The 25490-nt window shown below is 39.1% G+C and overlaps 2 protein-coding genes and 1 long non-coding RNA gene across 3 annotated transcripts; 2 read left to right on the forward strand and 1 right to left on the reverse strand.

Moving 5' to 3' along the window:
- Window positions 1-1539: 1539 nt before the first annotated feature.
- On the reverse strand, window positions 1540-12042 carry GLS (glutaminase). Its single transcript, XM_090177192.1, has 15 exons — window positions 11183-12042; window positions 10447-10534; window positions 10217-10353; window positions 9084-9213; window positions 7885-7964; window positions 7664-7827; window positions 6207-6277; window positions 5709-5741; window positions 5571-5629; window positions 4681-4798; window positions 4271-4447; window positions 4063-4194; window positions 3409-3563; window positions 3192-3332; window positions 1540-3134 (listed from the first exon to the last, which is right to left on the reverse strand). Exons 1-15 carry the CDS (start codon window positions 11554-11556, stop codon window positions 2948-2950), a joined length of 2046 nt encoding a protein of 681 aa, XP_090033318.1. The 5' UTR covers window positions 11557-12042; the 3' UTR covers window positions 1540-2947.
- An 8504-nt stretch (window positions 12043-20546) lies between these two features.
- On the forward strand, window positions 20547-20975 carry LOC149942622 (uncharacterized). The gene is made up of 2 exons (XR_016481206.1): window positions 20547-20648; window positions 20718-20975. It is a non-coding gene; the product is annotated as an uncharacterized LOC149942622 (long non-coding RNA).
- Window positions 20931-25248, forward strand: LOC149942623 (uncharacterized; the record flags this gene model as incomplete). The annotated part of the gene is made up of 8 exons (XM_090179494.1): window positions 20931-21122; window positions 22769-22937; window positions 23017-23253; window positions 23315-23437; window positions 23502-23612; window positions 23678-23926; window positions 24852-24977; window positions 25039-25248. Coding segments are annotated over 8 exons (1248 nt in total), but the record flags the coding sequence as incomplete, so codon positions are not given.
- Between the last annotated feature and the right edge of the window lie 242 nt (window positions 25249-25490).

The raw sequence follows: 25490 nt of genomic DNA on the forward strand, positions 1-25490 counted from the left end.
AGTGTAGATAATTATGTTTGAATCAAAAAAATATTAATTTTTCGTGTTCGTTTTATTCCTAAACTTTCCTGACGTGAGAGTTTTTATCCAAAACATCGTTCGTTAGAGTTAGAAGTTTTTGTAACAAATCCTTAATTCCCACCAAAACGTTTAATCAGCGCCATATAGTAGTAGGAATAAAGCATTAAAATCGAGTCTCTAAGGCTTTGTTTTACCCGCTATATACACCAAAAACTTGTAAACCTTCATTTCGACCCCCCCCCCCCCCGGCTTTGTTCTAAATGTTTATTTCCCTGTAAGCAATTTGTGAATCAGCCTATTGCAAAAGCTTGTTCCAAATTCGTTGTTAACTACAATGTTAACTTGCCAATTTCACATGGTACTCGTCAGCGTTTACTGGGTTAAATTTTGTACGCGCCTCTATTTCTGCACTGGGCTTAACTTTAATGGACAGTCGGTAATCGGTGTACAGAGCCGTACCTTTGACTGTACTAATGGGATTACGCGTCATCTTTGAAGTCTCTGCCTTTGGCAGTGCTAATCTAAGCGTAATCCGGTGTACAGACTTTCTAAGAGTGGTTAGCCCCTCGAGGTGGTCTTCCACCAGTTTTAAGGGTAACATTTTTGCACTTTTTCTCGGAGTTAATGTTTTGCTTAAAGGGCAACGTAAGTGGCCATGCAGGGAGGGGGGGGGGGCGATTGATTTGGAACTATGTTTTCTTCTACAAGTAGTAAGTTGGTTTACCAAGGATGATTTTATACCACGCGAAAACATTATTATCCTTGGTGTAACCACGTGGTGCAATTTCGCTCTCATTCGAGAATTATTCATTTCCTTAGCTCACCCATGGCTCACCGAGAACAAACCCAGGATTTTAGGCTTAGCTTAAAATATTTATTATGGAGATTTTCTGCAAATGTAAAGGCAACTGTTTATCTAGCCATAGTCGGTCAGTTTGTTTATGTCGCGAAAATAATAATAAATGTGGACTAAAATATTGTTGCGGTCGTGGGCGAATCATAGGTTGCATGAATTCAAAAATTGGAAAAGCGTTTCTTGATTCTGATGATGAGCCATCAACTAAAATGAGGAAAAGAGAAAATGCCACAAGTAAATAGTGGGGTGGTTGAAGTCCATTTAAAATACGTCATTCGATCACCGTTCTTCGCATTTACAAATATACACTCTGATGACGTTTTTTGAATCGACTCACACCTTCCTTGAAAGTCCCTTAAAGGGAATTGAGCCACCAACACGTTCTTTATGGAAGACCCCATCAATTTCCTTTATTCCCTTCACAATCAGCGATTATCAGCGCCGCAGGTGTGAAAGGCCATGGCCGGCAGCGGACATTATTGGAACCCTCAGAGGGCGACAGAAATACCAGAGGTTATATTTCCTGTTTATTCACTTTATGTTGAAATTGCGTTGGTTTGTGACTATCTTGTAATAAATATAGCAAATATCCAGAAAAACTTTGGCGAGTTTTTTATAGAAAGTAAAATTAAATAAAACTAAAACTTGTATACGTTTCCAAATTTTATTACACTTCATCGCAATAGCCATCGCGATCATGTACATAAAACAAAATTTGTAAATTAAAAAATCAATAAATTAACCTCTCTTCGCGTTTTGGGTATAGTCTAGGCCTTAAATTTGTAATATTTTGATACAAAACCAGATCCTTTAAGACATAACAGCCTCATCAATTCTGTCCTCTTTTTAATTCTGGGCGAATATTTTGTTATTAGCTTTTTGCGTGGTTTTAAATATATTAGGGGGGGGGGGCGGATATTGCGTTCAAGGAGCGGATTGACTATATTGGCTCGGAACCGTAAATGTTAACATGTAAAAATATTCACTAGTATTAACTTCTAGTAAACGTACTTAAAATAATGACTAGTACTTGAAATAGTTTAAGGAATATTCTGAACAATCTAACGTAACAAAAATATCATGGATAGGCCTAACGTTTCAATTAATGAAGACCCCGTGAAACATTTTGTCCTCTCGTCTTTCTCTGCGATATACGTTCACAACAGTTAAAAACTGAGAATATTCAAAATAAATTTAGTTGATTGTTGTAAATTCACAGACTTTTTTCTAAATAATCTTTCACAGAGATTTTTTTTCTAGATAATCTTTCACAGAGATTTTTTTTCTAAATATTTTTTCCACTCACATTTAGAGAGAAAAGGTTCGAAATGAAAGACGAGGACACATTGTGTGCAATTTTGTATTTAAACCTAAAAATTGGTACACTTATAACATTGCGTACCGGTATATAAAATACCACCTTCTCTATTATTATTACTACTATCTCAATAACCATTTCTAATATTCATCACATTTTCTTTTCTATCGTATATCTAAACCGCAAGAACAAATCGAACATTCTATAAAACCAAAGCATTATGTAATAATAATGAAAGGGGCGCTCAAATTCTTACAAGTTGGGCGGACGCAGCCTTACAATCCGATTCCATCCTAGATGCACTACCGCCATCTCTGGGTTCGATGCTGAACGGCAATTAAACAGAGGACAGTTTCTAGATTCCAATAGTTTTGTTAATTATTAGTTCAGCGATGAATTTAGGGATGGCGCCACGTTTTCGGTTGGTGACAGGATGGGGTCGGCTTAATTGGTTATAAGATATATTATCAAAAGTGACACATATAATCCTAGCCTTCGAGTATGATTTTGGGCGTGTCCCTTTATAAAACTAAAATAAAAAAAAAACCTTAAAGTGGATAGGAAAACTTCCATATCTACATCCAAAAATAGCTCAATAATTTAAATAGGCTATATTTACAACCGAAATTGACTAGGAGAGATTGAATAACGAATTTGGATCAATATGAAATAGAAAGGTCCTTGAAAAACCTAAAGCAAGTGGCGCGTCTTATAAAGGAATATATTTCTGACTAAAGGAATACAAGAACCGTCTAATTTTCTTGGGTAGGAGTGGGAACTCTATCTTTGCCCGTCTTTCCGGGGAAGGTGACGCCAAGGTCATCGGTGGACGCGTGCTGCTTGCGCTCGTCTTCGCGCATACTGTCCCATTTTTCCAGGAAATTGGCCACTTCGGTGTGTTTAAAAGTTACGGCTTCGTCTATCGGCGTATGACCCCACCTATTAAATAAATCACCATAAGGACACTCACCTCAATAGAGTGAGATTAAAATTTACCTGTCTTTAGGTTTGTGTTCTACTCCGCAGACCTTGAGCAGAAACTCGACGACCTCTAAATGACCTTCGGACGCGGCTAAGTGAAGGGCGGTTCGGCCGTCATAATCACTTTGACCCATGTCCATCCCGGATAAATAATGCCTGTTTTATTAAAATAATGACCATTAACGTTGTCCAGCGTTCGACGGCCACTCACTAAGAACAACGAACCACCCACCTTCTCATGGCCGTGACGTCACCACTGGCGGCGCTAAAGAGCAAACTTACTATTTTCATCCCTTTGGTCTCGTATTTTTGTCGCCTGGGATCTTTCTTCTGAGCAGTGTGCCTCAGATTGTCGTAATGGTGAAAATTGAAGATTCGAATCAACTCCTGAAGGCGTAAGAGTAATTAAATTAAATTCGCGTTGAAAGTCAAACCAGGATCTTTTTATGAAGAGGTCGGCGTACACCCGAGTATTGTTTCTTCAGATTTAGACCGGGGAAAGATATATCTGTGCCGCTTTGCGCCATCTATAATGATGACACAAAACACACATAAGAAATTATATGAAATAAATTATTTTATGTTACAATTACAAATAAGGATATTGTCTTCTTAAGTTTTCATAATATCGTAATAAATAAACAGAAGTTATATAATATATTAAAATGTTAAGATTCAATATATGGCACAGTCTACTATAACTTTCGCTCTAAAAATAATATTATAACCATTAGCGGTCATTAGATGGCGCGACGGGTTCAAGGGATATTTCCTCCACCACGAACAAACTACGTTTGTTATGACAGGGTTGAAATACGCTATACGGTAGAGATAGAGAAATGCGCTGACCTCTCTATAGAAAGTTCTGGGTCTTATAAGAACGCACCTCGCAAAACTGGACTCCCCTGACCGAGTTACCGTAGGAATCGAGAGGGGGCGACCACAGCGCCAAGCCCATGACATTCGGCACCACTATCATCGTACAACCGGACACCCCAGATTTAGCTGGTAAGCCGACCTGCGGGAGTAGACGCGTAAATGAATGAAGGTCATTCCAAGGTTGAATACATTCTAATCTTGACTCGGATACTTACGTTAAAGGCGAACTGTCCGGAATAGTCGTACATTCCGCAGGAGTGCATGAGTGACAGCACGTCCCGGCCTGCGTGACTATCGATGACCTGTTGACCAGTGGTGGGACAAATGCCGCCGTTGGCCAGAGTGGAAGCGACGACGCTCATGGACTCGCAGTTGACCTCCAAGGAACACATCTTGGCAACGGAAAAAGTGGGTTAGCGCTTTAGATCAATACCAACGTCCTCGGAGCGTCTATAAGCATCAACTTTAATTCTTTTGGTGGACTATACCCCGGGGGAGATTAACGTATTGTCCGAATACGAAGGTGGTCTTTACACGCGCCTTCCCACCTGATAATTCGATCAATGTTAGATAGTAAGTCAATCCGTGTGGATCGAACCACCAGGTAACGAGACCGGAAACCTACTTGAAAGTAGAAGTCCATGACGTCTTTGAGATTGGCCTTCTCCGGGTAGCACTTGTTTTCTTTCATGTAAAAAGCTATGGCGTAGTTTCTATCCGCCGCTTCTCGTTCCGATAGGAATCTATCGTACAACACCATAAGTTAATAACTACATTTAGCATAAGTGTGTCAGTTCCCTATCTTCCGCGTCTTAAATGTTTACTGAGGGTCATTTCTAGAATGACCACCGAGGAGTCCGACATTCGTACAAATACCGTACACAAGAGAAAATCTGGAAATCAACTTGAAAATCCCGAAATCTGGGAGAAATTCAGTTCCCAAATCTCGAAATCAGCCTGAAAAACCAGAAATCAAATCGAAAATTGTGCTATAAAATCTCTCAAAATCAGTTTCTGATTTCTGAAATCACACTTAAATTCAAAATCCCGTACGCAAAATTTTCAAATGTCGGACAGCTCGATGACCACACATTTTTTTGGAACGTAATAATTTGTTTTATTTTAGATATCGTTTATGGTAATGACTCCACACGTGGGCAGGGCCGTAACCAGGGGGGGGGGGGGCGGTCGGGCCGTGCCCACCCTGGACCGTATGGTTGTATGTACAATTTTTTATTTTTTTTTTATTTGTTTCCATTGCGTGCCCACCCTGAAATCAAATCCTGGTTACGGTGCTGCACGTGGGTATCGGTAATTACTGACACACTTATGGAAAATCATCATAAGCTTATACACAAAATGTATATGTGTACTGAAAAGAGAGTCTCCGCCCTTTGCAATTCCATAACTCATCCCTCCTGTATTCGTATTAGGCTAACGGTGGGACACGATTGGGAATTGCGGATGAGGGAGGCATTACCTCTTTCCCAACAGCGAATATTAAATCTTATTTACGTAGCATTATTAAATCCTAGGTATTCTCCGCCTGCCATAGCCTTATAATAGTGTAGAATCTAAAAAAAAAACACACAATAATTCAGCGTCGTAAAGGTTTTGTAAGATTTAAATAGAGGTTAATGTAAATCAAAATACCCAATCGAATTTTTCGGATACCCTCATTTCGGGCTGTAAAAGATTGGAAAATAAAATCAATTGTCTTCTGTTCAAGTATACAAAAATAAATATTTGAATTAACGACCGTAGAGATAAACAAAAACAACAAAATTAATAGGCTTATTTCTTATAGCTAGTCAGTGTGTTTATCAACCGACCCCGTTTTTGTCTCAAGGATTTCTACGGTCGCCAATTCAGTCATGGAGGAAAGTAAGGAGTCGTATTGCCAAATGTACGTGGGATATCGAAAATGGTAGTCGACAACTGGCTTTTCTTACGCGTGATGACGTCAAGCCGACTTATTTTCCTAGCGGACACTCTCACCTCCTTTCTGGGAGACATTTTTGTCAGCTCCCACTTTCGGACTGGTATCCACGCGACGATTTGAAAACGTTTTACAGCATCACTCCTGGGGTTTTCTCCGTGGAGTCAGAAGCCGTACGTATGGCTAATGTCTCGAAAGAAGGATAAACCTACCTCGACTAAGTAAAGTAAAAGCGAGCAGACAACAATGGCGCCGGCGTTGACCATCGGATTATGAGGTTTCTCTGCATAGCGGATTTCATCCCAGACGAGGAAAACACCACGAAAAAAAACGGAATAAATGATTAGAACAGTGGAACTACATTGAAAAGGTCATGTTTCCCCTAATCCTATTTAACACGCTGACACCACGCGTTATAGTTTTCAAGGTATTAAGCTCATTATATATAATCGTTTCTATTGTTCTCTGTCTAAAAATAAAATACAAAACCATTAAAGCGAGCTGGATTAACGATTAGATAAAATTATCGTGGAAAAAAGCATTAAAGTCCCCAAATAAGAATAATTCTATCGCGTTATCGTACGAAATGAAACACCCCAGATTTCTTCATCGTTCTTTCAGATATTTTTCTTTCTTTGCGGATGACATTTACATAACATGATCTTCCCAGATGCGGGAATCGCCCCGGGATTTGGCGAAACTGCTGATACACCTACGCGTTCGTCTTCACCGACACGCGCGCTTGTATGATGGCCCTATGTTATAGGAGAAAACCTTGCAGGGGTAAAAGCTATCGACAGCGCCACTTCAGAAATAAGATGTGCGCGCGGGAAGTGACTTACGCGCCATCTACCAACGGAAAAGATAAGGCTTAATAGGTAATTTCCTTTTCTCGCTCTTCTACAAAACGTAAATAGTGTCTGCATCCCGAAAACTGCCGTGGATGTCACCATGATGAACACGGAAGTGGCGTTATTAAACCACTTCCGTTAATACCAGACTTGAAAATAGCGGGAGTCCTGGGGCCAATGGCTCTTAAAAAAATCAGGGGGTCCTTAAAATAAATCATTTAATAAAAATGTCTATAAAAAAATTTCCGGGAAATATTTTTTTTAGCCGTCTCAGAAACGTTGTTTGCCTACCGTAGTCAAGAGCGAAATCTAGCGTTAAAGTTAACGTTTTAAAGTCAATAAATGTTTGCTTAAGTAACGTAACCAATTTCAATTCTCGTATTTTCCCTCCCTATTTTTAAAATTTTCCCCCATTTCAACAGGGTTGCCACAATATTCTCAGATTCAAATTCCCTGACTATTCCCTGTTTTCCCTGACCATTTTAAGTTATTTTCTCTGACTTTTTAAGGCCAAAATTGGACTGTTTTTAACTTTTACATTTATCAGAAGTTAATAAATTTCATCAACTTATATTTCAGTACAAAAGTTATTTGAACTTTAAAAAACCTTTCAAGGATCTAAATAATAATAACAGAATTTGCCATAGATCAAAAATAAAATTACCTTAAAAAAGTGTCAAGATTAAACTGAATTCCCTAACTTTTTACAAATTCTCTAAATTGCCTGACTTTTTCGGCCCATTTTTAAATTCCCTGACATTTCCCTGGCGTATGGCAACCCTGTTTAAAGAAAAGAGTGATAAACGTAGATCGCTCACTGTTGTAGTCGAGAACGAGCTCGTTGAACATTCTGCCGCTGGGTTCTTGCCCGATAAATTGGTGGACGATGTCCGCTCCCAGTTCGCTCAGCGCGATGGCGTAATTGATCGGTTTTCCCGAAGACTGGATCGTGAAGGGCACCTCTGTGTCGCCAATTGAAAATCTGACAAGGAGAACGCCATCAAGACACCGCGGACGTGGATCGAACGGTGATAGTTACCTTTGGCCATCAACGGTACAAAGACTAATCCCCCAATAGTCGGGGTTGTACTTGGACAACTGAGGAATGTACGAGGCAACCTACGGTACAAAAATTAAATCATTACGAGGGTCTTATTTGCAGAGTCGTACCGATAGAGGGCGCTTCAGGAGGGGCGCCAAAAGGTCCAAAACTATTCCAGCTATACAGGGTGTTTGAAAAGGTTATGCAAAAATTTGAAGGAGTTGTAGGGGGTGAGTTGAGAAGTATGCCTGTTTTACCCCATTTCCCTACGATGAGTGAAAAGAGCGCCAGAGAGCTTCAATGTGTGGCCTACTAGCCCCTAGAAGTAGGCTGCAACAAGCGCAAAACCAAGCAGCTGGGAAACGCGAACATTAAGGTTGGGGTTCGTGTGATAGGTAAAAAAGGACTTTGTAAACAAATCGAGGTAACCAGCGTAAAAAAGTAAACTTAAACAGTATTCAAAGTCGTGAAGGACCACGAGTTATAATCTCTTTCGAACTGCAACAATGGAGTTTACTTCGGAAGAACTGGCGGTAATTCATCTCGTGTATGGACTAGCAGATGGCAATGCCTTGGCTGCACAACGTCTTTACCAGGAAAGGTACCCGAACCGGGATACATACATATTTATTTTCCTTTTGATTTTACAAACCCCTTTTGAAACATAGGGGAAACCTTTTAAATATGGATAATCCCATGCTTGTTGCAGCCTACTTCCAGGGGCTAGTAGGCCACACTTTGAAGCTCTCTGGCACTCTTTTAACTCATCGTAGGAAAATGGGGGGAAAAACAGGCATACTTCTCAACTCACCCCCTACAACTCCTTAAGATTTTTGCAGAACCTTTTGAAATAACCAGTATACGTCGCTTATATTCAAATGTTGCTAAAGGTCATTTAGACGCGTTTAACGTTTCGAATTAATGCGCGCGTAGAATTTAGTTTTTAACGTCCTTAATGACAGAACACTGTCGAAGGATGATTTCATCTGGATTTCGCTGCGAATTTAATCAGTTTATAATTATCAGCAGAACAGAATTAACGACGTAATTTGTAAGGGATAAATGAATATGTATTCCTAATTTATTTTATTAATGACATACATCGCCGGGGGCGCCACAACCACTCGGTACGCCCCTGCTTATTCGTCGGGACATTTAGGAAATGGCGCCTTTGGAAAAGGATTATGCTAACGTACCTTTCCGCCGGAATTGACTTTGCATTTCCAGTACAAGTCTTCGATGTACTTGACAAAGTCTTGGAAATCTGGGATCACGAAATGATGTCGGAATGCTCGACTGATTAGCACGATATTTTCACGTATCACGCTATGAAAAACAAAAGATGCGCGTAGGTATAAGTTAGTATAGAGTAGTAGCATTCCGTAGCTTTGGTCATGGCTGCCATTGTGGGCGTAAATTTTTTATGAATAGGAAAAAGCATGGGTGACGTCGTGTGACGTAGCACTGCCATTACTCTATTACCATCCCATTTGGGGGTCAATAATTTCGTCCCAAAAGTGCGTCAGATAATAATAATAAAAATAACATAAGTAACATTAATACACATAACCGAACCTTTTTTGGACACTGACATTCTCGTCCAGCTGCGACTTGGACTCGCACTCGAACTGAATAGCGTGTTATCGTCCTTAGTACTAGTATATTTCGCTATAGGCATATTTAGACACTAGGGGGCTCTGTGCAGAGAACTACACCTAGATTGCGCAATAGCTCTGAAAATCATATAATTTTTCCTAATTGGCATAATTATTGTTATTATAATACTTATAATAATAATAATAATAATAACAGAAACGTGTGGAGTGACATAAAATTGACGTCACACCCAAAAAATATAAGCGCATCTAGTGATAAAATTACAACACTTAAAAACAAAACGTCAATTCCGGAAGTCAGTGGGATAAAATTACCTTCCCCCTATCTTATGAAGACCGAAGTTCACCAAGTCATGGAAGAAATAACTCAAAGTAAAAATTGAACACGCGGAAGATAGGCAACTGAAGCACTTATTCGAAACTTAATTATTAACTTATGTCCATATCATAAGTCTATAATATTGTTCCATTAGTTTGTCAGTTTGGGGAATATTTTACTGAGAGTTAGTAACGGAATGACGTCATCACAAAAAGAAAATATCCCCCTAGCGAGGCGCTGCTAAAGGCTACGTGTGACGCGTTAGCAAACGGACGCAAAACGGCAACGAATAACTCTCAGTAAAACTTTTGCATGTGAAGGATAAGAAATGTCTCAGTTATGTAACAATATTATACACTTATGCCATAATAATGGAAGCAGTTTAGGGTAATACTTTTTGAACGTTTCCCGATCCAGGTAGAGAGATTCCGGAGAGCCCGAATCCTGCTTGGCCTTGTGCACTATCCGCAAATTATTCATCATTTCTTTCAAGCGAGGGTCGCTCTTTTTCAGTCCAGTCGACGATAAGGCCTACGTAGAAATTAACGCTGACTAAATTATCTACGGACGTTTTGGCCTATTTTTGACCTACTCTAGAAAGACGAGTGTTAAACAAATACGTACTGACAAAAATTTCCCAACAGGTAGAGTTTCTTTTTCCGTCTTGAACATATCAAATAGTACATCTTCGACATTTTTTTCCTTGATTTCGCTGCGTGAAAAGAAATATACAAACGTGAAACGTTCTAGTTTTTGTAACGCGCGCGTCGGGTTACTCGGTACGTCGCGGACCCGGGGTCATAAACCTTTTTCAATTTTGATCACGGTAATTTATTTCATTATTATAAGCGGATTTAATGCCTCTCTGTACGGTAAGATGAAAAGAAAACCCTTTTTTACAAAAAAAAATAGCTTGGGCGATATTATAGAACTTAAACACGTGGCCTCGAGTATTTTAAAAATAGCTCCGAGTGTATCAAATTTTCTAATTATCATAGTGGCTACACGCTAACATTTTTTTTAAAGTGTAGAAGAGAGGTTTCAAATAGAAAAGAGATTATAGACATCGCTTAGAAGCGGGACTGCGGGCTAAGGCGTTTTCGCGCTATTTTTTCTACAGGGATAACCTTCCTATTTGGATTACAGACGCGCCGGATGGAGGTTATACCAACGTAATTAGCTCGATGGCGCTAGACTGCCTGGGACCAAACCAATTTTTTGGTTATGGAGAAGTAGAAAAAACGCAACGTCTTTTCATCTCTCTATTTCTAACCCCGAGGGTTTGAATCGTCAACGTACCAGATATAAAAATAAAGATTGAAATTTAGTGGAAGGGGTTTGGTGTACCCCGTAAACCCACCTGATTCCCGCGGCTGCCGAATCAGTGAGTTTTTCTTTCGCACGGATGAACTCTTCGGCCGGCATAAAAACTTGTTTAGCGTGAGAGTTGGTGGCAAGAGCGACGGAGATGTGGAAAGCCCGTTTAGAACTCCAAGAAAACGCGTTGTTAGCGGCGTAGACGTTTTCGGGCGTACGCCGCGAAAATAAAGAAGGTTCAATTCGTCGGTACGCATTCCCGTCTACGACCGCTCTATTATTTCTCCCGACACTGAAATTGCGACTTTCGGTTCTAGCCGCTTCTTCCACGACCCTTTTCGATAGGAATTTTCGGGTACATTTGACTAGGTTTTTGGGCGTACGTCCGACGAAACGATTCGTACCGCCGGTAAACATTTAATCGCGAAAATAACGTTACTTTCGGCCCTTTTTCTCAAATATTAAACGGATTCAATAGGGCTGCGTAGCGGCCTTATCACGATTTGTACTCGCCTGCGTTATTCGCGATCGGTTTTTCTCGGGCCAAGGCTTAAATATCTGCCGATTTCGCCGGCGTTGCCAAGAAGGGAAAACTGGGGCCTCCGATTTGATTTTGCGTCTATTTTTGTAACCAAAACGTCGCGCGCTGCTGGTGGATGGAGTTGGAAGAGAATATACCTATAGCAACGCGAAAGAGAAAGCTTAATTTTCACTAAAGGCGGTAAACGGGGCGTAGCTTTCGATCTCACTCCGTCGTGAATAAGCGATGACTAGACTAGAATCTGATAGTAAGTAGTACAACGGCGATGTTAAGTTTGCTATCGGGGAATTTAGTACGGCAGAAAACGCGGCTGTTCCCGTTGAAAACGCTACTTCCGATTAAGGGTTAAAATAATATATCAGTCTCGTAGGCACAAACGCACGCGATAAATTAAATAACAGATCTAACCTAACGGCGCGTAGCGGCGTAGACACACTAACGCGCGCTCAGTATATAGATTGAGAAATGGCGCGCGAAAGGTTCGTTAGTAACGACATCTACATTTTCTTATCAACGTTGAAACAATACATTTAAATTTTGAATTATCTGATAAATGTGACTTTGAATTTAGTTAAATTTATATATCAGTCGAATGCTGCTTAAAATTACCTCCTTTTACTTTAGTTTATTTTTGGTCACCTCAGTGGCGCCAAAATGACAAATCTTTTTGGCGCCATATTTAATTAGAGAAATACATCATATACTAACTTTCTAAAACTATTACAGACTAAAACATAGTTTCATGTGTATATATATTTTTTAAATTTTATATAGTTGGTAAATTTTGAGCGGAGATATGGTCTACGCATCATACGCATGCTCGATGATTTGGAGGGAATTTCGCGCTCAGAGAAAAGTGCCTCTAGCTTAGGAAGGTAGATTGTTTAATATTTTTGTATGAGATGTATTATATACTTCTGGAAAAATAAAAACTCGATATTTTAATTGAGACCTCTTTCTTTTTCTGAATGAAAGACGAAGAGGGTCGTGTAATCTCGTGTTTGTATGTTTTTATTTTTCATCAGAGCGCTTCTTCAATGAGTTTTCCTCGAGTTAACCATCCGGTTTTTTTCCGAATCTATTGATAATAAGGGCGGCTCGATCAAAAGAACGCTTTGAAATTAAAGGGTTTCTGTACATTATTCAAATATCCGGAAGGCAGGAGAGCGCAGCCCTCGAAACTCGATAAAAACGGACCAGGAAGTCAAGGTCGGCTCCACTTCAAACACAAAGCCACTTTTGCTACTAGACAGGTTAAGAACGTGCTAGAAAACGCTTGGAGGGCGGAGACCTTGCAGGGAAAACAGTCTGCGTGCAATAAATCTACGTCAATTCTACTATACGTTCGACCTACGCGTTTTCTAACGCGGGCTTAACCTATCTATTATATCATTTCCTCGTATTAGTAGAAATTATGTTTAATTCAGAGAAAACGGCATGGTATTAGAAGATAAAACTTATTTTATACAAGACGTTTCGAGCCGAGGCTCTTCAGTCGTTCAGTAACGAACGACTGAAGAAGAGCCTCGGCTCGAAACGTCTTGTATAAAATAAGTTTTATCTTCTAATACCATGCCGTTTTCTCTGAATTAAACATAATTTCTACTAATATTCACCATGGTAAATAATAAGTTTAATATTTCCTCGTATATTCTACACACGCCGTTTAAAATAAAAGAATAATTAGAAAGTCAATTACGTAAGCTAGGTCGATTTAAATGATTCTAAAGTAATGAATATTGGGTGAATGTACCATTATTCCGATGATTTTTACTATCATCAAATGTATTAATATATAGGATCCTTGGTAATACCAGAAATAAATAATTAATCGTGTCCCTATTAAAAATTTTAAAAAAATGCCATCTACATTTACAAAATCAAACTAGTGGCACTTAAATTCGTCTGCTTGACTATATTATTGTCTCTTTTAAAGGGGATGGAAATTAACAGGCGCAACGATTGGTTTAACGTAACTAGCGACCATCTAGCGTAAATCGATATGTGTTTCAGTGTAATAATTAGGCTAGTAACTTATATTCAAAAAAAGGAATATCTTTTTAATATTTTCCGTTTTTAAACTAATGTTTGTCACTAATTGGCCAAATTATTACAAAGTGAGAGTTTGCATCATAAAATAAAAAAACAATGTAAAAGTGATTCAGTAATTTCCAAAGAAGTATTAATACGTCTTGAACTAATTAGTTGTTGGGACGTTGCGGTGCGACTAAATTTTCCGAGTAAGCGCGCAAACGCTTATTGCCATCACCCTGTTGGGGAAAGTAGGAATTATCGCGTCTGCACATGTGCGAAGGTATCACAATGAGTGACTATATTAAACAAAAAAAAAACAGATGTCCCGGACATTTAAGTACACAGAATCCCCCCAATGTATTAACTATATTTTAAATTAAATTATTATTTTTAAATCAACGGTATTTATTGTCCCCCTGAAGATGACCTAAACAAGCCGAAACTATAGTCGGGTTTTGAATTTTAATTACTGTGCACAATAAATACCGTTGATTTTTAAAAAATATTTAGTTTCTTTACGCACAAATTTAAATTTGAACAAATTTCCAATCATCTTGTACATTAACTTAACAAACCCAAGAGGAATTTTATAGAAAAACAATTTTTCAAATAACCTGTTTTTGGAAATAAGGAAGCGAAACGCGAACACATGAATTTAAATGAATTTTATCGAAAAATGAAATTTTAGAGTTACCTGGTTTTGGAAATGAGGTAGCGACACGCGAACGAATTTTTTGGGAGTTAGATGGCACCGGTATCAATTGGTACGAAATTCAAATACCACAATAGCGCGTACGCGTGTTTTTTTGGGTCCCGCGAATTGGCCAGAAATCTCACTTAAAATTAAAATTTGTTAACGTATTTTTTATTAATAATCAGTACTAACTAAAACATAATTTACAACAAAGTTTATCTTAATTTAAAAACGATCTCGCAAATGTTAGCAATGCCGGCGAGGACATGAATTTTCAATAGATTGACGTCTATAATATTATACGATAAGTTTGTCACTTTGGGGAATATTTTACTGAGAGCTATAGTAACGCAGTCATCATAAGAATAAAATATCTGCCTAGTCAAAGGCTACGTGTGACGCGTTAGCAAGCGGACGCAAAATGGCGACGAAGCCCGTAATGCAGTCTGTCTTTTGCATGTGAAGAATAGGAAGTGTCAAACTTATGTAACAATATTATACACTTATGGTGAAATTAATACACACAAATCCTTTGGGATTGTGTGTAGAAACCAAACCAGAGACGCACATGCGCAAGTGATGATGCATTTTTAGGGTAGCCGAACTGCCCCTACAGTTAATTGGTCCAAGAAGACACCGAGCCTTACGTGCAAGTTACTCTTTATATGGTCCTTGTCGCTAGTAAAAAACCTAAAAAACTACTAATAAAAAATGATTTGATTTGATTAGTTAAAATTATGGTTTATAAATAAATGTTATAAATGTCATTTTTACATTTCAAAATTCAAATCGTAATACATGCGATATATTTTCAGCCGCGATGTCATGTACAGCGTCCATTATAACCCACTTCGAGCCTGCGATGGTACACGTTCCAATTTTATTCCCAACATGGATACTTCTCTAGCAAGATTTATTTTATACTTCTGTTATTATAAAGATGAACTTAAAAAGCCGTTTTCGGTTTCAGTGACGCCCCAAATAATAATTCAATGGAAAAGATTTGGAAAATTTCCATTGAAAAAAGGATCAAGTTTAATGCCCTTTACGCAATTAATAAGAGGTTCTTCCGACTAATTAAAAATACAGGCCGTATCGTAGAAACCTTCAATCTGTTGGTGTTCAAGGACAAAGGCGCACCATCTCCGCGAAACACATCACGGTTGGGTCTGCCATGGAGAAAAGCTAAGGAGTCTTGTTGCAACACATTTTTAAAGATTATCTACCCACAACGCGTTTTTTACGTTAGTATCGTTAGACCCCTACAATTTTAAATATTACCTATACGCAACAAACCACCAAATAATAATAATCAGCTAAGCTAATACCCAAAGAACCATACAGGCATAAGTCAACTAGTGACGCCAATTACCGGTGGCCGGGTTAAATTGCGTAGAAGGGTGGTGGCAAGCCGTTCCTGCCACGCGAGCCAATAGCTCCGTACACTTGCTATTAGCGTTAATTTCAGCAAGTTTTTATGGAAAGGGGAAACCGAAGAGCTCGGGGGAAAGAGCAGTGAGATAACTTACAAACTCAAAATGGAAAGAGTGGTTCCGAGTTTTCACTCAGTGCCACCTAGGAGCAACAAACACAAGGAGAACGCAGCTAGCCTTTAAACACGCTAAGGCAGTGTTGTGTACAAACTTCGTTGGACGAACCATTACGCTGAACGTTTTACGGGCGGGGAGTAGAAAATTTCTGAATTTTCCCCTTCCGACGGCAGCAGGCGCTAAATCGTCTAACCAATGAAAACTGTACACAACAAAATGCACGACTTTTGACGGCTTGCGTTCTCCTTGTGTGGGGTGCTGTGTTTGTTGCTCGTAAGTGCCACAAGCTGGGATCGAACTCGGCTTATCTATAACACCAGCGGAAGAATGGTGGTCGACACCGTGTCTGTTTTGCGAGTGAAACGGCTTGATGACGTCTTAGAGAGACGCTACTTCACCAACGGAAAAATACCCGTGTCTACCCCCTTTTCGTCAGCCCCCATTCTTCCGCTGGTATACATAAAATTGCTTTACAGCACGATTCCTTATATTTTCTCCATCGCTAATCTAGCGTTCTACTGCCAATACCCCGGTGTTCAGGGAGAAGCCTACTTCCGCAAATTATTAGTTCAAGTAAACTTTTTTAGCTAATTTTAACCCTTTTAACTATTTTTACGAGGTTTATTCACAGATGATCCAATCAATTTAAAATGAAAACGATGACTTTATAACGAAAAACTTGTTAGCTAAAGAAGGAGCTAGCCTTAGGAGGGTCTTCTCTCTCGCGATTGCCCCCCTTATCGTCCCTTTGTGGGTGTTGACGGTGGGTGTTCCCCAAAAATCCTACAGTGGTCTTCGCCGCGTTCGCCAGCCGAATTTCAAAGACGAGCGCGCCACCGAACGATTCGTACGCGAAAACCGAAACCGGTCCTGATTAACTTTTTTTTTCTTTTCTTTTTTACCGGAAGGAAAATAAGGAAAAAAATTCTATAATATTACGCGAAGAGTGTACGTGCGCCTCTTTTTAAACCGAAACCCTCAAAGAACGAGAGAGACTTCGCATCCGCAGTTACAACATCGCCACCGTACAAGTGAGAGTTACCGAACGCTTCTTGGCGTTTTAACACTTTAAACTTTTTGGGCTTAGTTTCACGTTTCTATTGGTGATGGTACTATGTTTTAACAGTCGTCACTATATAACTTTACGTGTGCTAAACGTATCAGTTACTAGAGAAGTATCTATATTTAAAGAGTAAGTTGCAAATTATTCGTTAGCGCCTTAATTTTGTTATTAAACGAAGCGTTTACGTTTAAAATACCCAAATATCAAGTTTCGTTGCTTTCCGTTTCGTAGTTAATTAGAAGTAATAGGTGTTTCTATAAAATAAAACAATAAAAATTAGAAGTATAAAATGTTTTATCTGCGTCACGAGCGCCAGTTATTTATGCGCTTTACTTGCACGCGAGTTTTGCACCCGGGTTTCAGATTCCGAAGGGTCTCGCGACTGCAGCGCGTGCTATCTTCAAGAGCTACAGCTAACAAGGAGAGTACCCGAGGTGTTTATTGCCGATTTTGTTCAAAGTCGGGCGTAATGTAGACCTATATGAGATATGAAATTTCCCAAAAGGAGACGTTGCACTACCCATTCGTTTTGCTATAGCAACCGAAAATGTTTTTGATCACTTAAAACAATAAAATCTCCATTTAAAAAAGCATGGGATTTTCTCGGTTTCACAGGGTCCGAAAATTTTGAAAATTTTTGAAAATCACGAAATGTGTAATTTGGACCACATTTAGGTAAATTTCATCAAGTTTGGGTAAATTGAAACATTTTTAGGGTAAATTTGTAACAAATTTTGGGTAAAATAAGGGAAAAATCTTATTTTGGTTGTAAGTGGTCAAAAACATTTTCGGTTGCCATGGCAAATCTAATGGGTAGTGCAACGTTTCCTTTTGGGAAATTTCATATCTCATATAGGTCCACATTACGGCCGACTTTGAACTAAATCGGCAATAAACACCTCGGGTACTCTCCTTGTAAGTGACGTGGACAAAACATTGTCACGTGACTTCCCGTATTTTATAGAAGCACCTATTAGTAGAACGCCAAAACAATTGGCTACACGTTATTTCTCATTGGCCGCTATCCCCAACATAAAGTTTAGGCTTTGATACAAAATGTAGATGCTACTGATTCCGTGGTCAAATCCGAAACATTTCCCATAGAATTATGGGATTCTACAACTAATTTTTGTACGTTTGTGCTTACATAGTTTTAAAAATATTAAGTAGTTAAGTTTCTATTCCGAAAATCTATTTGCAACTTACTCTTTAAATGAAACACGTAACCTTCGCTTGTTCTAAGAAGTTTCCAATGGGCGCTATTTTTCTCGCCAAACCGTGTGTATTAGTACGCTTAATATGTGAAAAATTACACTGCGTACATCACGTTTATCGATGTTTTAGAAACTGAATATGTGAGGTATATTCACATTATTTCAACCTATGGAAAAAGCCGCGTGAGACTGCGAAGATACATGTTTCAAGCGTATGGCGTTAGAAGTATAGATAAGTGGATACTTCACTCGTAAGATATGTTTTATTTACTTCAGGAAGTATTTGGTGTTATTAATACTGTTTTAAGAGGCAAAGTTACTGAAAACTGTAAGATTTCTATTTTCAGCGTCTGATAAGAATTTTAACCGTATTCGTACGGTTTCTAGATTTAAAAACTTCGCGAAAAATCCGTTTCTATAAAAGTCAGAAGTCAGGGCTATTTAGTTTCAGAGTCGAAAAAAAGGTCTTTAAAATCAGAAGTATATGATATTTCGCTTAAAGATAAGGATGCATATATAATGAAAATGCTTTTCTATTGTACCTTCGCAGGCTCCCGCTGATTTTTTCCAAATAAGTTTCGGAAGATAAAATAGGGTTAGAAAATAACATCACTGGCCTTCGAAAACGGTAACATCGGGGAAAATATGCTTTTTAAATCAGTAAATATCTCTACGGAGTTTAATATCTTACATCGTCAAACTGAATAATAACCGCGATATGTGATACGGTGTATTCTTCCGCGGTGTGACACGAAATAGCGCCCCTCTGAATACATTTTGAGACTACGAATTATTTTTATTGCCTAAATGGATAACTAAGACAGATTTTATTTACTTCTGGTACAGTGTCAGAGTTTGACCGACTTGTTGCCAGAAAATCAAACATACCCGAAAGGTTAATTTGGAAAAGAGGTCAGCTATAGCACTTCAAGCCGAGTTACGTTTCATCATTATTATAGTTTAAGAGGTCGTACTATATTGGAAAATTTAACCCGCCGAGGGTGATCGGAATTCAATCTCTTTAAAGAGTTGGCTGCTCGCAAAACGAAGACATTTGTACAGGGAAAAGATGTTTGAACTTGAAGGCAGGAAAACTAAACGCGCACGAGGAAGATTTCGGGAAGATACGTTTATTTCTCGGAGTGGGAAGTGACCAAACAGTCACGCTCTAGATACGTTTCATTGAAAACAGACAGCCCGCGGTTCATCAAAATCGGCCCTGAAATAAACTTAATCATTTACGGCGTTCTATCTCTCGTCTCAAACTTTATTTTTTTCAAGATTTTGGAGAAAAAACTATGTCTGGAAGGCTGTAACATATAGTTAAAAAAATGTAGTTTAATAACCCCTTCGCCTATAAATACTTTTTAAATTAAAATGAAGTCTAGAAACCGAAATTCTTCTTAAAGGAAAGTCTGACGTTGAAAAACACACTTTTCGCCATTACATATACCTTGGAAAAAATAATAAATTTAATTTAAATTTTGTTACTATATCAAGAGAAAATGAGTTATATATTATCTTTTACGAGATAATTATCGATATAGGTCGTAAAATTGAAACACGTACCTTCGCAGGCTACAGACAGTTTGCACTTGTCAATGTAAAATGTAAAATTTAAAATGTCTTAGAATATTCAATTATTTATATTTCAATGGAATAATTGAAGAAAATCACTCTAATAACGAATTCCCGCTCTATAAAACCACGAGAATCAGCGAATATAGATATTTCAAGCGAATAACATTAACAGTATAGACAGATTTAATACTTCTAATTTGTAAGAGATATATTATACGCTTCTGGCTATAATCATTTACATTTTCTATAAATTTGAAGCAACTCAGGGCTCAGCCGTCAACTTTGGAAACCAAATTTCAATTGTACTTATTTTCCAAGGTCTTTCTAATGGCGAAAACGTTTTTCTCAGTCTGAACCTTTTGTTAAAATATTGCTTCGGAATCATTTCCAAGGCCCATAAACACATTTTTCTAGGAACATTCTAACCTCGATTCAACTTTCGTGTAAAAAAGGGGTTAACTACAAGTGGGTGGAATTCTTACTTTTACCTTTTTAAACTTTGTGTCGAATTTTTTCATAGGCATGACGTTACGTGGTTTTGCATAGACCGTTTTCCCGACACAAATTTACGTCATTTATGAACGGCCCCTTACATATTTTGTGTTAAAATGTTCACTATACCTTAATTTAGGATATTTTTATATATTTTATTTATATATTATACTAATGACATTCTTATATACTTATCTCTTTATTAATTAATGACAATATAAAAATTATTTATTTCTCGAACAATTGAAGACATCTTGCTTATTAAAGTAAGACAAAGTCATGAGGAATGTATGTCTGTTTTTGTGGTGCCTCCTAATTTACCGGCAAGCTAATGCGTCAGGTAAATCCTAGCTTTTTTAGTACACTGCCTGTAAATAACGCGTTAAATGTTCACGCTATTTTTCCACAGATAAATCAGAAGACTCATTATATCTCGGCGTAACGCCGGAAGTACTTAGTAGCCACTCCAAATACGGAGAATTTGAAAGTACGAAGTTCGCCTTACCAGAAACGGCTAGCATCTTAAATACCGCGCCGCCGTCCCTGGCTATAAGTATCCAGGCCACCAAATCCTCGTCCGCAAGTACCACGGGTAAGGTCAAACCCCCTTCCTAAGTACCGCCGTGACGAAAAGGCTAAGACTGAAAATGGGAACCATTCCTCAACAGAATACCCACAGACGTCCAAGGTCGTTCCTTCGCAGAGGCCAACTTCCAGACCAATTCTTCGTTCCGAAAACGATGTTTCCACACTAACGGAAGTTGTTGGAGAAAGTACCGTAGTAACTGAGAGCGTAACAGTCCCAAGACGTCAGGTAAACAATCATAAATCGCTTTTCGATCTTAGTTGGTTTCGATCAAGAGTTTCGTCTATGACGCGCGATCTATCGGCTATAATCTTTAAATTTATAAAAAGATAATGAAACGAATACTCGTGACTAATTTGAAAGTTTCATCGGCCCATGCTTAAAGATAAACGTGCCTACACTCAACCGAGGGAAAAAGCGCTTCATCCACTATATTTTTTCTTATCATTTCTTAGCCTTGGTTTCCACTAACGCGCGAAACGGCACGTCACTCAACGTTTTGACGCGCGTAAAGAAAAATGCATTATGACGCGCGCTAATGGAAACCAAGCATTAGAGGGACAAAAGCGTTTATATACGCAAACATACAACAGTCATGTTTTAGATTCAGTGATGGGCACTCGAGCTCGGTCGTAAGATATCCGCTCACAAAATTTTGGGCCGCGAAATTTTCGTTCTTTTTTTTGAGTGTAAAAGTTTTTGCTCGTTCGTCTCTTTTCGCTCTTTTTTGAGTGGCCAAATTTTCCCTCGTCTCTTTTCGCTCTTTTTTGAGTGGCCAAATTTTCCCTCGTCTCTTTTCGCTCTTTTTTGAGTGGCCAAATTTTCGCTCGTCTCTTTTCGCTCTTTTTTGAGTGGCCAAATTTTCGCTCGTCTCTTTTCGCTCTTTTTTTGAGTGGTCAAATTTTCGCTCGTCTCTTTTCGCTCTTTTTTGAGTGGCCAAATTTTCGCTCGTCTCTTTTCGCTCTATTTTGAGTGGCCAAATTTTCCCTCGTCTCTTTTCGCTCTTTTTTGAGTGGTAAAATTTTTGCTCGTTTCTTTTCGCTTTTTTTTGAGTGGCCAAATTTTTGCACTTATCTTTTCCGTTTTGCGCTCTTTTAAAAAGATATTTTATCACTCAAAGTCGCCCAATTGACAAAAGCCGCTCAAAATGAGAGGAGCGCGCCCATCACTGCCTATAGATGAAACCTATTATTGGCCTATGGTCTTATCACGTTTCCCGCTCGGACGATTTTTATCATTGCCATCCCTCTACCGGCGAAAAAATGCTTACGCACTCTGCCCATGTACCGAGGTGTCCTGTTGGCAGTAATATAAAACACCCTAGTTTTCGCGTCTGTTCGTTGAAATCGAAATAGTAAGGTGGTGGTCAATGGCGTAGCCAGGGGGGGCACAGGGGCAAACGTATGGTCGTACGTACAAATATTTTTATTTTTACTTTTTTTTCAATGGTGTGCCCCCCCCCCCCCCCGAAACAAAATCCTGGCTACGCTACTGGTGGCGTTGCGATACCTTCGCAAGCGTGCAATCCATGTAATGCCTATTTTCCCTTTTAGAGGGATGGAAATATACGTTGGCCCGCTTCCTAGAAAATTTCAGTGGCACCGAAACGTTCCTGTACAAAATCAAACCGATTAATCAAAATTGCCAAAGTTTATCAGCATTTTCTTATAATATTTCGTATAAATTTCTGTAGAAAGGGGTAAAAAGTGGCTCTAGGCCTATTTAAACGGTAATTTGGCTTTCATTAAAATTTCATTGCCGATTTTAGAAAAAGGCCGCAACCCGCAGTTTCCAAGAACTGAAATTAAATTTCAAACCCGAGGCGACTGAGTTACCTTTAACAAACCTTTTAAACGATGTGATCTCGTTATAAGGGCGAAAAAACTGAAGAAGTCAGGACGGAAGCGACAGTTTCGAGTCTTCCGGAGGCCATTACCACCTCTTCCGTACCGTTTAACCAACAGAAGTCGCCACCGGCGGAGGCGGATGCCATCCGTGCCGCAGACAGTCCGAGGGTAGCCAAACAGGATAACATACCTCTCGGTAAAAATCGACTTGGAAATTCGGAGGAGATAATTGTTTGTTTCAAATAGTAATAATCAAAAGGTACCGTCGTTTATAGGTCAGTGTAGGGACACTCGTTTGACCATCTGTAAAAGAGTGGTGCCCTATAGGAAGACCACGCTGCCCAACATGGTGGGCGACACGACCTACAACGCGGTCAATCGTTCTTTACCCTTTTTCCAATTGGTCCTCAAGTCCCAGTGCAATAGGCGCATGCTCCAATTGGTGTGCGCCATCTTGGAGCCTAAATGCGTCAATTTCCGACCTTTACCACCCTGTAGAAAGTTTTGCAGAGGTAACGATACCTAACCTCTATTCCTAAAACAAAAAATCTAACGAGAAACCTATAATTTCAGTCGCTACTTACGGTTGCGGTGAATACATACCGGCCACGTTGCCCATTTCCAACGTATTTTCTTGCGAGAGATATCCGGACTCGAACGACCCCAGCGTTTGCGTTAACTTAGCGAAGAGCGAAGGTAAACATCGGGCTCCTTCGAAAAAAGATGGTTATATAAATTCAAATGTCAATACCAATTTCAGAATGCATGGAAGATGAATTCCAATGCCCGGACAAGTCTTGTATTCCCAAAGAATGGCACTGCGACGGTGTTCGAGATTGCGTCTTCGCCGTAGACGAGTCCAACTGCAGTAGTGAGTCCACGGTTATAAACAATGACTTTTGTTTCAAAAATATTTAAAGTACGATACTATGTCAGCGTCCAATACAGCCTGCACCAAGGAGGAATTTCAGTGCGACCGGAAGTGCGTCCCCGGAAGGTGGAGATGTGACGGTGAGAAAGACTGTCAAGACGGAACCGACGAAGTAGGGTGCGCTCAGCCGGAGGTGTGCGGAAACAGTCGATTCAATTGCGCCGACGGATCGGGCTGTATTCCCAGGAGATGGGTTTGCGACGGAAAAGCCGAGTGCCGGGACCGAAGTGACGAACTCGACTGCTCGCAAAAAGGTTCTAATCTTTCAAATGAATAAACATAAATTAAATAATTAAATAATTTAAAAACAAAGTTCTGCTACTTCATGGTATACTTTTATTTATAATTTTACCAATTTGTAAAATTATAAATAAAAGTATACCATGAAGTAGCAGAACTTTGTTTTTAAATTATTTAATTATTATATTTTAGCCATGGTCAAAAAAGAGAATATACACGAAACATAAATTATTCACCAAGACTGAATAGACGCTTCGATACAGCAATTAATTAATCCAGCCAGGACGAGCAAGCTACTCTTTATATGATCCCTAATGCTTGACCTTTAAGCGGTGCCAGAAATAAGGACTGGTTTTCAAAAAAGCAAGAACGCTGAGACCGCGATCGTCTGTTAATGCTAAAAATATAAAGCATAGCTTCCACTAACGCGCGTATCAATGTATTTATCTTTGCGTGGTTAAACACATTTGTGCGTACAAAAGCTAAGTGATGGCTCGTTACACGCGCTAGTGGGAACTAAGCTACCAGGTCTAAAAAATGTTCTTCCTTCGACTATCGTCGTGGCGTTATTTTCCTTTTCAAAAACCAATACCAGTCTCATGGAACCTAGATCCCACTTTGGTTACGCAGAGACTAGAGGGGGAAGTCAAAAAATAATGTTTTATTGAAGCGTGTCTATGAATATGGGACTGCATCAGGGGCGTACCAAAGGGGTCGTACTTGGGGTGCGGGGTGAACAGTTGATTTCCTAACTTTATCCGAGATTTTCCCGTCTTGCACGCGGACGATTCCCAGCTACGTTTATGTTTTGTGATTAATAAAGCGGACGAACTTACTCAACGAAGTATACCAGGGTGGTACCTGATGCTAAAGCTATATTCCCACATTCTTGGTATTCCAATGCATTATTGTATTTACTATGGGCTTTTTACACCTCAGAGTGCGCTAAAGGCGACTTCAGGTGCAAGAATGACATTTGTATCCCGAGTATTTGGCGTTGCGATGGTCAGGATGACTGCAAGGATAACAGCGACGAAGTCGGTTGCGGAGTTCAACACGGAAACTGTACGTCCTACGTCTTTGAATACAACCTAATGTAATAGTAATAATGATATATTTCTTACAGTTCAGCATTTGAATCCTTCAGCCGGCGATTCGTACAATTAGGAACCAAATGGACTAATGTCTTTTTTACTATATCCATCGTTATTTATTTGATTTTTCATCATCTTTCGGTAGACACATTATTTCGTTTAATTTATACACGCGTAAACGGTGATTTTTTAATTTTATAATATTTAACACGTGTTTTTATAATAAATGTTTTTGTTCATGATGTTTTGGCTGTTAACACTTTATTTCGGGAGCCCAATCAAGATCTTTTATACCAAGAGGTCAGTGTACTCTTGGTTTTTGCGTCACGCGTTCGTTCGTTTAAAGCTTGGAAAGATTTTCACTGTGCGGTTTTGTGCAATCTATAATTGTATCCCATATAATTCTACGCTGGTACCACAAACTACATGTGCGAAAATATTACAAAAAATACCATAAAATAATTGGTTTTATATAATAACTATA

This window comes from Leiobunum rupestre, chromosome 6 (genome assembly GCF_980474605.1).
Source record: "Leiobunum rupestre chromosome 6, qqLeiRupe1.1.hap1, whole genome shotgun sequence".
Classification (NCBI taxonomy): Eukaryota; Metazoa; Arthropoda; class Arachnida; order Opiliones; family Sclerosomatidae; genus Leiobunum; species Leiobunum rupestre.